Here is a 12,820-nt window from a genome sequence, read left to right on the forward strand (position 1 = left end):
GTTTCAATGTACAGGATTTCTTACCTTGGGGTTTCTTCTTTATTTGAAAGTAGAATAAAACTCGTCACTGTTAGCTTCTGTTGGGTCACCTGGAAAGACATGATCCAGATCAAATGAAGAATACACAATGAGGACTGGGAGGTGTTGGAGGTGTTGGATCAGCATGATACACTATGAGAACCGGGAGGTGTTGGATCAGCATGATACACAATGAGGACTGGGAGGTGTTGGAGGTGTTGGATCAGCATGATACACAATGAGGACCGGGAGGTGTTGGATCAGCATGATACACAATGAGGACTGGGAGGTGTTGGATCAGCATGATACACAATGAGGACTGGGAGGTGTTGGAGGTGTTTGGATCAACATGATACACAATGAGGACTAGGAGGTGTTGGATCAGCATGATACACAATTAGGACTGGGAGGTGTTGGATCAGCATGATACACAATGAGGACTGGGAGGTGTTGGAGGTGTTGGATCAGCATGATACACAATGAGGACTGGGAGGAGTTGGAGGTGTTGGATCAGCATGATACACAATGAGGACTGGGAGGTGTTGGATCAGCATGATACACAATGAGGACTGGGAGGTGTTGGATCAGCATGGTACACAAGTTATGGCTCTGTCCAAATCATATGCTGTGTAGATACCACATGCACAGAACACACCACAGCACAATTCTAAGGTTAAAGAAACAACATTAACACTGTGTTTAATAGCAGCTCCCGAATACAGCCTGTGTTTATGAGATTCATAATAAGCTAACACTTTAAAATGTCTCTTAATATTGCATTATCTTATTATAGCATTTAGTGAAGTCATCTCGCCCCAAACTGCACGAGATGGCATCTCTTATGCAAGAAGAGCCACTCTAAGCACAGTGTATTAATAAAACAAGAGTCAAATGAAAAGCAATTATTCTTGGGATCTGTCTTTGTTCTTTCCCTTCAGGCTGACCATGGAATGAAAGGCTGCACTGTTAGCTACTGTAGGGTTACCTGGAAATAAAGAACCATGTTAAACATGGACACTGGATAAAGGTAGAGAAGGAGAAAAATCAAGATTACAGTAGAAGAGAAACTGCCCACCCATCCACTGGATATCTGTGTTAGGGTCAATGCATTGATAAAGTGCACCACTGTCATCTGCAGTGGGTTTGCCTGGGGGGTTAAACACAGATAAGCTTGCATGATGCAAAAGGGTGTGAAAAAAGATAAGGGAAGAGAGTCCTTCAATCCTTGCTGTTGTGGGGCACATTGCAATACAATACAGCATATAGATGAACATGTATACTGTGTGTGACTGAGAGCTAGCAGTACTAGAGAAACACATCTACTTACATTGTGTTTCCATTGCTGAACTGATGGTGTCATAAAATGCATCTTCTAGAAAAGGATTGGCTGGAGAAGAAAACACAGGTAGTGCAATTATTGGGAGAGAGATGGGAAGGGAAGACAGAGAAATTCCAATAATCTTTACTAGTCCAGCAGCCAAAACAATAATAATAATAATAATAATAAATAATAATAATAAATAATAATAATAATAATATCATCATCATCATCATCATCATCATCATCATCATCATCATCATCATCATCATCATTAACCCATTCTTACATCTATGGTGTATTACATGTTTGAACATATGTATCATATTCTATTTCAAAAGGCTTGATCATGGCAAGTAAAGTGCAGATGGAAGGTTTAAATTTGCAATGAACACATTAAGCTTCAATTCCATACTTGCAGGTGTACTGTTTTTTTTTTTGTAGAACTTGAATCAGTGTTTCCAATCAACTGTAAACATCAAGAAGTTATTGTAAAAGCTACTAGAGTCATAAGAAACAGACACTGGCTGTACGCTACTCAAATCAAGTGCAATTAATACAATGTTTAGCTAAAGATTCATTACCTGATTTTCTGTCTTTCAGGTTAACCATTGAGTAAAACATGTGCTCATGAGCCTGTCTGTGGTTATCTGTGGGGCAGAGACAAGAACAATCATACAGGGTGCACTGGATTCATATAAGGGATCTCCAAAGGGTAAAGACACAACAAGGCTGATCAAAGTGCAGTAAGGGAAATGGGAAGCCATGTGAAGACAGGAAGAGTGAGATTGTAAGAGGGATAATGGTTGGTTCTCGTAAGAAGAAAGGAGCACTGTAGACTCAACAGTGATGTCCCTCAGCCAGCAGAGGCTTACTCCCTATTAATTAAAATCCTATACCAGACCAAGAGAAAACAGACACATTGATAATAGATTAAACCAGCCCACGGAAGGTAAATCTTGAGTTCATCTCACCTAGTTTTCTGCAGATTCTCCGGCACAACAGCACCAAGCCAACAAGAAGAACTAGCAGAACTGTGACCCCAGGAACCCCCACAATGAGCTGCCACTTCAGAACTGGGATAACAGGTGAGAGAGTAGAGGGAGGCAGTCAACGACACTGAGCAGCCACTTCAGAACTGGGGTAACAGGGGACAGGGGAGAGGGAGGCAGTCAACGACACTGAGCAACCACTTCAGAACTGGGGTAACGGGGGAGAGGGGAGAGGGAGGCAGTCAACGACACTGAGCTGCCACTTCAGAACTGGGGTAATGGGGGAGAGGGGAGAGGGAAGCAGTCAACAACACTGAGCTGCCACTTCAGAACTGGGGTAACAGGGGAGAGAGGAGAGGGAGGCAGTCAACGACACTGAGCTGCCATTTCAGAACTGGGGTAACAGGGGAGAGAGGAGAGGGAGGCAGTCAACGACACTGAGCTGCCACTTCAGAACTGGGGTAGCAGGGGAGAGAGGAGAGGGAGGCAGTCAATCTATCCTGTTTGGTTGCACAAATTAGAAACTCAGGACGCACCTACATTTATCTGCAGTTTAACATTACTTACCAAAATCTTTCGGGACAAGAGGGTCGCTGGTAATGGAGGAAAAAGGTTTAGGAGTCCTTTCACCTGTACAGGTATATTTTCTGCTGTATGAGTCATTTTTAGAGTACACTGTGTATCTTTCACTGTATCCACTGCAAAGAATTCCATCCCTGTGCCATGTATAGTTCCACTCATTAGTGAGCCCTTGAACCTCACATCTCAGTGTCATACTTTCTGAAATGAATATCTCAATCCAACCTATTTCCACAGTCAGAACAGCTTTAGGTTGAGCTGCAGACACAAGTAAAAGAAGATCAGACACTCAGAAAGGAACATTACAGAACTATTTTATTAGGATAGCTCTGTCTCCTGTGTACATTCCTCCACCCTGTGGTTCCAGGGACAGCACAACCTTTAACCAGCTATCTTCACTTATGCACAAAAAAGAGTAAATCCTGCAGTGCCTTCTATCCCCCCACCCAAAGACTAGTGGGAAAGTAAGCAAGGAGAGGTGGGGAAGCATACAATCACTGACGAGTGGATAGAGGGCAGGAAGGAATTTGGAAGAGAACTTAGGATGGTAGTAGAAGGAAGTAAAGGTATGTTTAGATAATAATAATAATAATAATAATAATAATAATAAATAATAATAATAATAATAATAATAATAATAATAATAACAACAGAGGGTTTAGAATTACTTACCACAAACTTTCAGAATACGTGGATTGCTGGAATTCGAGTAAAACTCATTAGACTTTTTACCTTTACAGGTATATTGCCCGCTGTGTGCCTGAGCTGTAGAGTTAATTGTATATCTATCACCATGTCTACTGCTGGAGTAAGTCTCGTGTACAGGACGTTCATTCCCATCTCTGTACCATGCATAGCGCCACTCTGCAGAGCTCCCTTGAACCTCACATCTCAGTGTCACATTTTCTGTAACAAATACCTCAGTCCCTCCAGTCTCCAGGGTCAGAACAGCAGCTGGTACAGCTATGAAAATAAAAATATCAGAATAAACCACTGGTATAAGAAGGGTTTAGAAGAGTTTTAAAAAATAGGAGTAAATTCTGCATAATTTGGAATAAACGTGCTGTTACAAAGGGTTTAGAAATACTCACTGGAAATATTCAGAGTCAGAGGATCACTGGTTCTGGAGTAATTATGAATTACAGTCTCTTTATTAATTAAAATCACTTACCAGAAACATTAAACCTGACAGAGTCACTGTACTCCGAGTAAAACAGTCCATTCCCCCTCCCAGCTCGACACCAGTACTCTCCACTGTGGTACAGAGCAGCAGAGCTGATTGTGTAGCTGGACCCCTCTACACTGCTGCTGTCTGTCTGGGGCAGTGCTGTTCCTTGCGTGTCTTTGTACCAGAGATACTTCCAGCTAGCAGGATCTCCCCCAACCCCACATCTCAGGGTAACTCTGTCTCCTGTGAATATCTCTCCACCTGGGGGCTCCAGGGTCAGCACAGCCTTTGGTTTATCTGAAGACAATGAGAGAATCTGAGCTGTATTTCACCTGTCTCTTGGAAAGGTAGTACAATAGGTTATACTTTTCAAAGAATGAACCTCTCTGAAATGAAGACGATTGTTACGGGCGTGTCTCCGGGTGTCCTCCGTCACTCTTTACTAATCATTTTATTTTACTGATAAGGAGGTAGATCAGGAGCCCTGTGTTCAGACCACTGGTGTAAAGGAGGGATTGGGAAGAGTGTTCAAGAAGAAAGTACAAGGAAATGCTGATTCATTTGGGACACATGTTAGTATACAAAGGGTTTATAATACTTACTGGAAACTTTCAGAGTCAGAAGATCACTGGTTCTGGAGTAAAATGGTTTAGCTGTGCTTTCACCTTTACAGGTATATTGCCCGCTGTGTGACTCAGCTGCAGAGTTAATTGTATATCTATCACCATGTCTACTGCTGGAGTAAGTCTTGTGTACAGGATGTTCATTCCCATCTCTGTACCATGCATAGCTCCACCAAGCAGAGCTCCCTTGAACCTCACATCTCAGTGTCACACTTTCTGTAACAAATACCACAGTCCCTCCAGTCTCCAGGGTCAGAACAGCCTTTGGTCGAGCTGCAGAAAAGGAACAATTCATATATATATATGTGTGTGTGTGTGTGTGTGTGTGTGTGTGTGTGTGTGTGTGTGTGTGTGTGTGTGTGTGTGTGTGTGTGTGTGTGTGTGTGTGTGTGTGTGTGTGTGTGTGTGTGTGTGTGTGTGTGTGTGTGTGTGTGTGTGTGTGTGTGAATTGACGTGGATGTCGATGTTCTTAAATGATGAGCAGGATTATAGTTTATCTTACTAATTAAAATCACTTACTGGCTATTTTTAGCATGACAGAGTCACTGTACTCCGAGTAAAGCAGTCCATTCCTCCTTTGAGCTATGCACTGGTACTCTCCACTGTGGTACAGAGTAGCAGAGCTGATTGTGTAGCTGGACCCCTCTACACTGCTGCTGTCTGTCTGGGGCAGTGCTGTTCCTTGCGTGTCTTTGAACCAGAGATACTTCCAGCTAGCAGGATCTCCCCCAACCCCACATCTCAGGGTAACTCTGTCTCCTGTGAATATCTCTCCACCTGGGGGCTCCAGGGTCAGCACAGCCTTTGGTTTATCTGAATAAAGACAATGAGAGAATCTGAGCTGTATTTCACCTGTCTCTTGGAAAGGTAGTACAATAGGTTATACTTTTCAAAGAATGAACCTCTCTGAAATGAAGACGATTGTTACGGGCGTGTCTCCGGGTGTCCTCCGTCACTCTTTACTAATCATTTTATTTTACTGATAAGGAGGTAGATCAGGAGCCCTGTGTTCAGACCACTGGTGTAAAGGAGGGATTGGGAAGAGTGTTCAAGAAGAAAGTACAAGGAAATGCTGATTCATTTGGGACACATGTTAGAATACCAAGGGTTTATAATACTTACTGGAAACTTTCAGAGTCAGAAGATCACTGGTTCTGGAGTAAAATGGTTTAGCTGTGCTTTCACCTTTACAGGTATATTGCCCGCTGTGTGACTCAGCTGCAGAGTTAATTGTATATCTATCACCATGTCTACTGCTGGAGTAAGTCTTGTGTACAGGATGTTCATTCCCATCTCTGTACCATGCATAGCTCCACTCAGCAGAGCTCCCTTGAACATCACATCTCAGTGTCACACTTTGTGTAACAAATACCTCAGTCCCTCCAGTCTCCAGGGTCAGAATAGCTTTTGGTCGAGTTGCAGAAGAGTGTCACACTTTGTGTAACAAATACCTCAGTCCCTCCAGTCTGCAGGGTCAGAATAGCTTTTGGTCGAGTTGCAGCTATAAAAAGAAGACCAGACAGCGCTCAAAAACACCTATAGCATGTATGTCTACTTAGGAGATCTCTTCTAGTGGGGGACACTTCAGTGGCCATGGAGAAAAGCACTACCAGTATCATTCATTGAAATCTCTTACCAGATACAATTAGCTGGATGGGATCATTGTAGTCTGCACAGCCTTTGCTTGAGCTTCAGTGCAGATACATAGCAAAAATATCAGACAACACTCACAGACAGAGAGATACATTACTTAGTGGTTCTTAATTAAATACAGTACAGCACTGCTGTTTACACCGGTCTGTAATTTACTCCTATTTCAAACAAAGAAAAATATTGCACATGCTTATCTAACAAAACAAAAACATAACCAGTTTATTGGTTCTAGATTTGTTTTCCTCTTTTAAAACATTACGAACTTGAATCCACCAACTGAAATCCCCCTGCATTTTAAATAACTTACCAGACACTTGTAACTGTCTTCTCTTTCAAGGTACCAGGGTGTGGCAAAGTGCCCCGCCCCTGTGTGTGTTTTGTGTTGTGTGTTGTGTGTTAATGTTGGTGTATAGTCATTGGTACACGGGATATAAACGGGTCTGAGTAACACGAGTGTTTAAAATGTATATTTGTATTTAGGCACGAGGATTGCACAGCACTTCACGTGCAAGTAAAATGTAACATGTGAGCACAGGGAATTGCACTTTATTAATTCACGTGCAGTTGTACCGCGACTCCAATTGAATTATTGATTAGCAATCGAGTCTCGGTACAGCTGCATAAAAGCCGCATGTTTTCACTCACTCTGGGTTGTGTGTTCAGTGAGTGGAGAACGGGATTGGAGACAAAGGTTATAATAAGAGTTAATAGTTCAAATGTCAGCTCACCTTGTTTGTCTGTGTAGTCCGTTTTGTTTGTCTCTTTAATTTGGCGAAAGTGTCATGTCCTGTTTTTTTTGCTTGTAACAACCTTTTTATTTACTGTTCTGTTCATTCATTAAATGCTGAGCGAAAGCAATCACAGCTCCACCCAAATCCACCTCTCTGTTGTTTATTTCCTGGTTTCTGTTTCTGGTCTGACGTCTCCCACTACAGCCGTCTTTGTGACACAAGGTTACATCAGTAACCTAAAGCTCCCTTTCAATTCAAACACGACAAACAACCATACTTTTGGGAAACAACCATACTTTTGGGAAACAACCATACTTTTGTAGCAGCTGGCAAAAGTTTAAAAAACAGAATCCCCTGGGCCATCTGGGGGCCACCAGGAGAACTGTCACCTCTTCTCTCCAGGAAAGCTGAGAGCAGATTTTTAATGCTACTTAATAGCCTTTGGTTGAGGTTTTAAAGTTAAGGTTGATTCAGTTCTAGTATCACAACGGTCTCTCTTAAGTCTAAAAAGGATGAATGGCAAAATGTACCTTGTGAAGTGGATTGGCAGCTCTGGTAATCCACATGAAGTGTTCACAGTGATAGACCCATTTAGAAAATAACATCTATTAGTATTATTAGAATTATTACACACATTTTAAAACACTAACCGTGCACTGTTAAGCTCACTGCATTACTGCGTTCTTTCCTAGTTTCATCTTCACACCAGTACAATCCACTGTGGCGCTCAGTAGCTTTCTCAATTGTGCAGCTGCCATCATTTCTACTGCTGCATTGCACCCCCACTGAATATACCTTTCCTTTGCCATGGAATATATATTGCCAGCCATAAGAACCTCCCCAAACCCCACATCTCAGGATAACTCTGTCTCCTGTGAATATTTCTCCACCTGGGGGCTCCAGGGTCAGCACAGCCTTTGGACGACCCTCTGCAACAGAGAGAATTTCATTTCAACATGTCATTGTTTACAGTAAACTTACATTTAAATCATATCACATAAATATCATTTTTAAAACCATAACCACCACGAAGTGCTGTAGTTACGGCTATGAGTTGCAGTAAACTATAGTATATGACAATATATTGCATTTAACAGCAAATTTACAGCTATTTACAGTACAGTACAATACTGCAGTAAATGGAGAGTGGATGCTGAAACATAATACTTATAATATGATTCAGTACAAAATTGACAAAAACTGACTTGGGTACAATTTTAATTTAAATTGTTATTTTATCTTTTCAGTTTACTCCAAATATAGGTATAATATATATATATATATATATATATATATCATATATATATATATATATATATATATATATATATATATATATATATATATGAAATTATATGATTTATATTCATAATTATACAGTGGCTCTCAAAAGTATCCACCCCCTTGACTTTTCCGATTTGATTCCAAGTTGTAACACAATAAAATGTGGAAAAGTCCAAGGGGGGGTGAATAATTTTGAGAGCTACTCAATTGCACTTTAGTAGCTAAAACAAATACTAAACTATTGCTGTTAGTAGTCAATAGGTTATATTAGTATATTACATGTACTTCTATCTAGCTTGTAAAGGTCTATTTAGTTTGTTAATGGTTTCTTGGCTCTGTTTTCCTGGTCAGTTTGCTATTCAAGTCACTGGTGGAGTTTGTATTACTTTACACTCACAGCGTGTCTGACCGAAACACTGTTGCATGGACTAAAAGAGCAATGTTACAATAACAGAATCAAGGAAACATTCTGGGAGTCAGTAATTTACCAGACACTGTCAATACACAGGAATCACTGTCAGACTGCTCACTCCCTCTTTCAGCTTGACACCAGTACTGCCCACTGTGGGACACAGCAGCGTTGCTGATTGTGTATGCTGATCCATCACTACTGCTGCTGTCACTGATGGGTAAATGTGTTCCCCATTGTTCTCTCATCCAGGAATATTTCCATCCAGCAGACTCCCCATGAACCTGACACCTTAGAGTAATGGACTCCCCCACAAATATCAGAGCCCATGGGGGCTCAAGGGTCAGCACAGCTTTTGGCCGGTACCCTGAAAAAGAAGAAGTGATATAATAAGGTTAAACAGTCCTAGTAATAGGGTTTCCCTTCCGATATTTGCATTGGTATTGCTCCATTTATCAAAAGCTGAGATAAAAATTAAAAAAAATTCCAATTATGAGACATGCTACCCAAGCATCTGTTATAAGAAGAATAAGTCAAATAAATAAAATAATGATTAGGTTAAGGTCAGGATCGAGGTCTCTATTGGGTAATACTATTAAACAATATTTGTGCCCAGCTGCAATATTATAAAACACTATATTACTGTATAACACTGGCAATATTTTCACCAGTCCTCATTTTCTTCTGTTGAAAAGTGTGCTTTATGCTTCAATTTGGAATATGCAAACAGTAAATCAGCACTGTACATGCACAGTCGCTGCTGCTTCCTGGTACCAAATCACGTCATGTGCTGTCATTTAAAATACTCACTGCAATCAGACCATGTGATCTTCAGCACCGGTACCAGGATGCAGCTGAGTACCTGCTGTATAGTGTTGCATTTGAAATATGAGCACAGTCTGAATAAACAGCAAACATGGGAACAAAGTAAAGAATTGAAAGGTTCTTAGAATGGGTGCTATTAATAATACATTATATATATATATATATATATATATATATATATATATATATATATATATATATATAAATATATCAGCTCAAATGTCTGCTCAAGATACCTGTTGCACCATATTGACAGTGTTATGGCAAGTGTTTCTCATGTGTTTGATCAGCAATACTATAAACATGTACACTATACTTGAGGCACTTTATATTAACAATGCCCTACCCTATAACCGGTGTAAGGAAATGTGTTACAGACACAGTTCATATTCACTGTATATTTGTTCATCTCTTTTTTCCGGTCTACCTGTCTAGTCTTGTGTTTAAACCATTACCTTACCTGACTGTTGTCCAGAGCTGGTCGCTGCAGTGATCCCTGAAAGACAGACGAGACAATGAGAGAAGAGATTCCTAGAGAGATCACTGTCAGATCTCTGAGGAACATAGGACATGTCACATCTAAAATGTTCACAAAACCTGCTGCACAATAGACATTTGCTTATACTCTAAAGATTTCAATTTATAAAAAATCTTTCTTTTTCTATAATATACCCCGATCTTAATTCTTATAGATGCTCCATAGAAGTTTATAATTAATAATACATTTTGATGGAGATGTGGTGATTAAATGTGATATGTGTTCTTCATCAAAAACCACGGCTTCAAGTTTATTGAGGACTTGCAACCTGTCTGTTTCACGCAATGCAGTATTTTGTATTTTTATTATAAAACACACCAAACCGTTCACGAGTTAAATATACCGAACACTGTATAAAAGATTGACAGACGTAGATCTCATCAAACTGCTGAATTGTTGAATATCTTATGATTCACAGACCGCTGACCATTTACCGGATATAGATGAACAGTTGCAAATGCCAATGTGGGAAGCACTTAAAAGGTGTTTGTGTTCAAGTGCATGTTAGCAATATGAGCTGTTGCACCACAGCAGAAAGAAATCATCATAAAGCACAAAGAAACATGGTAATGAATGGTAGCAAACATGAGACACTGTGAAAACTACCACTAGACGTATAGTATACGCTCTGGAAAAAACGTTATATTCAATTCTATTTTAAGAATAACCTTGAGACTAAGATGACGACAAATTGCAGTGAGCTCTGACATATAAAAGTACAAGGCAAACCACGTCCTGTTGCAGAGTGCTTGCTATATGAAAGTGACCATGTGGTTGAGTCCAGCGGCTTCAAAGCTGCAGTGAAATTTAGCTTGACTACTTTGTTTTTTCTCTATGATGTTTAGCTTGCGTCTCTCAGAGAGCATACATTGTATGCATTAAGACCTCATCTAGAATACTGGAAACCAACTCCCCAGTAAGGTTGTTGAAGCTGACACTCTCATCAAGAAGCTGCTTGATGAGATTCTGGGATCAATAAGCTACTAACAACCAAACCAGCAAGATGGGCTGAATGGCCTCCTCTCGTTTGTAAACGATCTTATTGATAGAGGCTGTTGGACAAAATATGTCACTCGCATCACTGCTTTATTTATTAGGTGAATGTTCTATAATATATAAAAATTGCATTTTTGTTTCAGTAACTACATACTATATCATCGTCATCAACATTTCTGTTATTGCAAATTGATAAAACCTTATATGTTGCAACATGCACTAAATCAGGCCAATAATACATGTAGTATCTTTCCCTACAGTACTTTAAAAGAAAACATATTCAAATCATGAACACATTTTGATATTTACATGCTTTACACTCAATTTTATTTCCTGCTGTAATGTTTGATTTTGTGCTTCTAAAGCAGTTAGAATAAACACTACAATATGCGCATATCCTGTTCTGTAATATGTATGGTTAATTCCTATCTATATGGCTACTGCTCCCTTCAAAGAGATCTTCCACAGATCAGCAATCACATTCACTTGTGTAGTCAGTGCCATTGTCCTTAACATTTCACAAGAACAACATTTCTGAAAACAACAGCAACAGTAATGTTAATAGTTATTGTTAATAATAACGGCAAACCTCGTTATCAATTAAAACCAGCCCTGAAATTACTTAACTGCAGTTCTTCTAACCAAAGAACTTTCCGATTTTTTTTTTCATGAAAGTAGGTTACCCCAATACTTACATATTAACATGGAGAGCTGGCTTGGCTGCATTCTGCCTAGCGAAAGCGATGCTGAAACAGAGTAGGCTCAGTTTCTTCCTTGTTTTGTGCTTTATGGGTGACTGTGTATGCATATCTAGATCTGTTTGACATGCTCACTGACCACACTGCTCATTCTACAAAAACGTAAGAGGTAACATTTCTACAGTAACCCTTGCGAGTCTCATACTAGATATTATTTGAGGGTACATGCAGGTAGATCACCCACAGCTCTAAAATACTCAAAAACAGGGCTAAATTTAGAAATACTAAAAGATACTTAACATGTTCAATGACAAACATTTTCATCTAAATGGGTGTCATTAATTGTATTTGGTTTATTTTGTCATAAACAGATCTAAAGAAAAATGATTAGAAATGTTTCTTTTAAAACAGGCTAGTCGGTAAGTGATGGGCCTGTGCATGTAACACACAATGTCCTTTAGAGAAGACATCTGGGCATAGAGTGGGTAATATACAGTACATTTCTCAGTATACTAGAATTGGTGATATACAACCAATTGTTGTGTTACAACCTGAAATCTTGATACATTTAAATGTTTTTTTTTTTCCTTTGATTTACACAACCTATTCAACACTTTGAAGAGGCAAGAGAATTGTTATTGTGAAAAAACAGTTAATGGAAAAAAAAAAAACTGAAATGCCTTGGTTAGATAAGTATTCACCCCCCTGAGTCAATACTTGGCAGAACCAATTACAGCTGTGAGTCTCTACCAAGTTTGCACATCTGGATCATGCAATATTCGTCCATTCTTCTTGACAAAATTGTTCAAGCTCTGTCAAGTTGGATGGGGATTGTTGGTGGACAGCAATCTTCAAGTCTTGCCGCAGATACTCAATCGGAGTCAAGTCCAGGCTTTGACTGGGCCACTCTAGGACATTCACTTTCTTGTTTTTAAACCAATCCAGTGTTGCTTTGGCTGTGTGCTTGGGGTCATTGTCCTGATTAAAA

General features: G+C 39.8%; 1 protein-coding gene and 1 long non-coding RNA gene across 2 annotated transcripts; both read right to left on the reverse strand.

The window, feature by feature from the left end:
* Positions 1–23: 23 nt before the first annotated feature.
* On the reverse strand, positions 24–2,402 carry LOC121304712. Its single transcript, XR_005947993.1, has 4 exons — positions 2,311–2,402; positions 1,921–1,986; positions 1,346–1,405; positions 24–89 (listed from the first exon to the last, which is right to left on the reverse strand). It is a non-coding gene; the product is annotated as an uncharacterized LOC121304712 (long non-coding RNA).
* Positions 2,403–2,530: 128 nt separating this feature from the next.
* LOC121304650 (Fc receptor-like protein 1) lies at positions 2,531–10,568 on the reverse strand. The gene is made up of 7 exons (XM_041235916.1): positions 10,559–10,568; positions 10,061–10,096; positions 5,821–6,027; positions 5,218–5,511; positions 4,810–4,971; positions 4,079–4,372; positions 2,531–2,598 (listed from the first exon to the last, which is right to left on the reverse strand). The coding sequence occupies exons 1-7, from the start codon at positions 10,566–10,568 to the stop codon at positions 2,531–2,533; spliced, it is 1,071 nt and encodes a 356-aa protein (XP_041091850.1).
* Positions 10,569–12,820: the final 2,252 nt, after the last annotated feature.

This window comes from Polyodon spathula, chromosome 39, assembly GCF_017654505.1.
Source record: "Polyodon spathula isolate WHYD16114869_AA chromosome 39, ASM1765450v1, whole genome shotgun sequence".
In the NCBI taxonomy this organism is placed as follows: domain Eukaryota; kingdom Metazoa; phylum Chordata; class Actinopteri; order Acipenseriformes; family Polyodontidae; genus Polyodon; species Polyodon spathula.

Bases quoted from the DNA above. Each gene is read 5' to 3' on its own strand.
- LOC121304650 (XM_041235916.1), bottom strand. The intron at 4,373-4,809 runs GTAGACATGGTG...CATTGTCTTCAG, and splicing joins ACACAAGACTTACTCCAGCA to ATAAACCAAAGGCTGTGCTG. The intron at 2,599-4,078 runs GTAAGTGATTTT...CCATTACCCCAG, and splicing joins TGTCAGGTTTAATGTTTCTG to TTCTGAAGTGGCAGCTCAGT.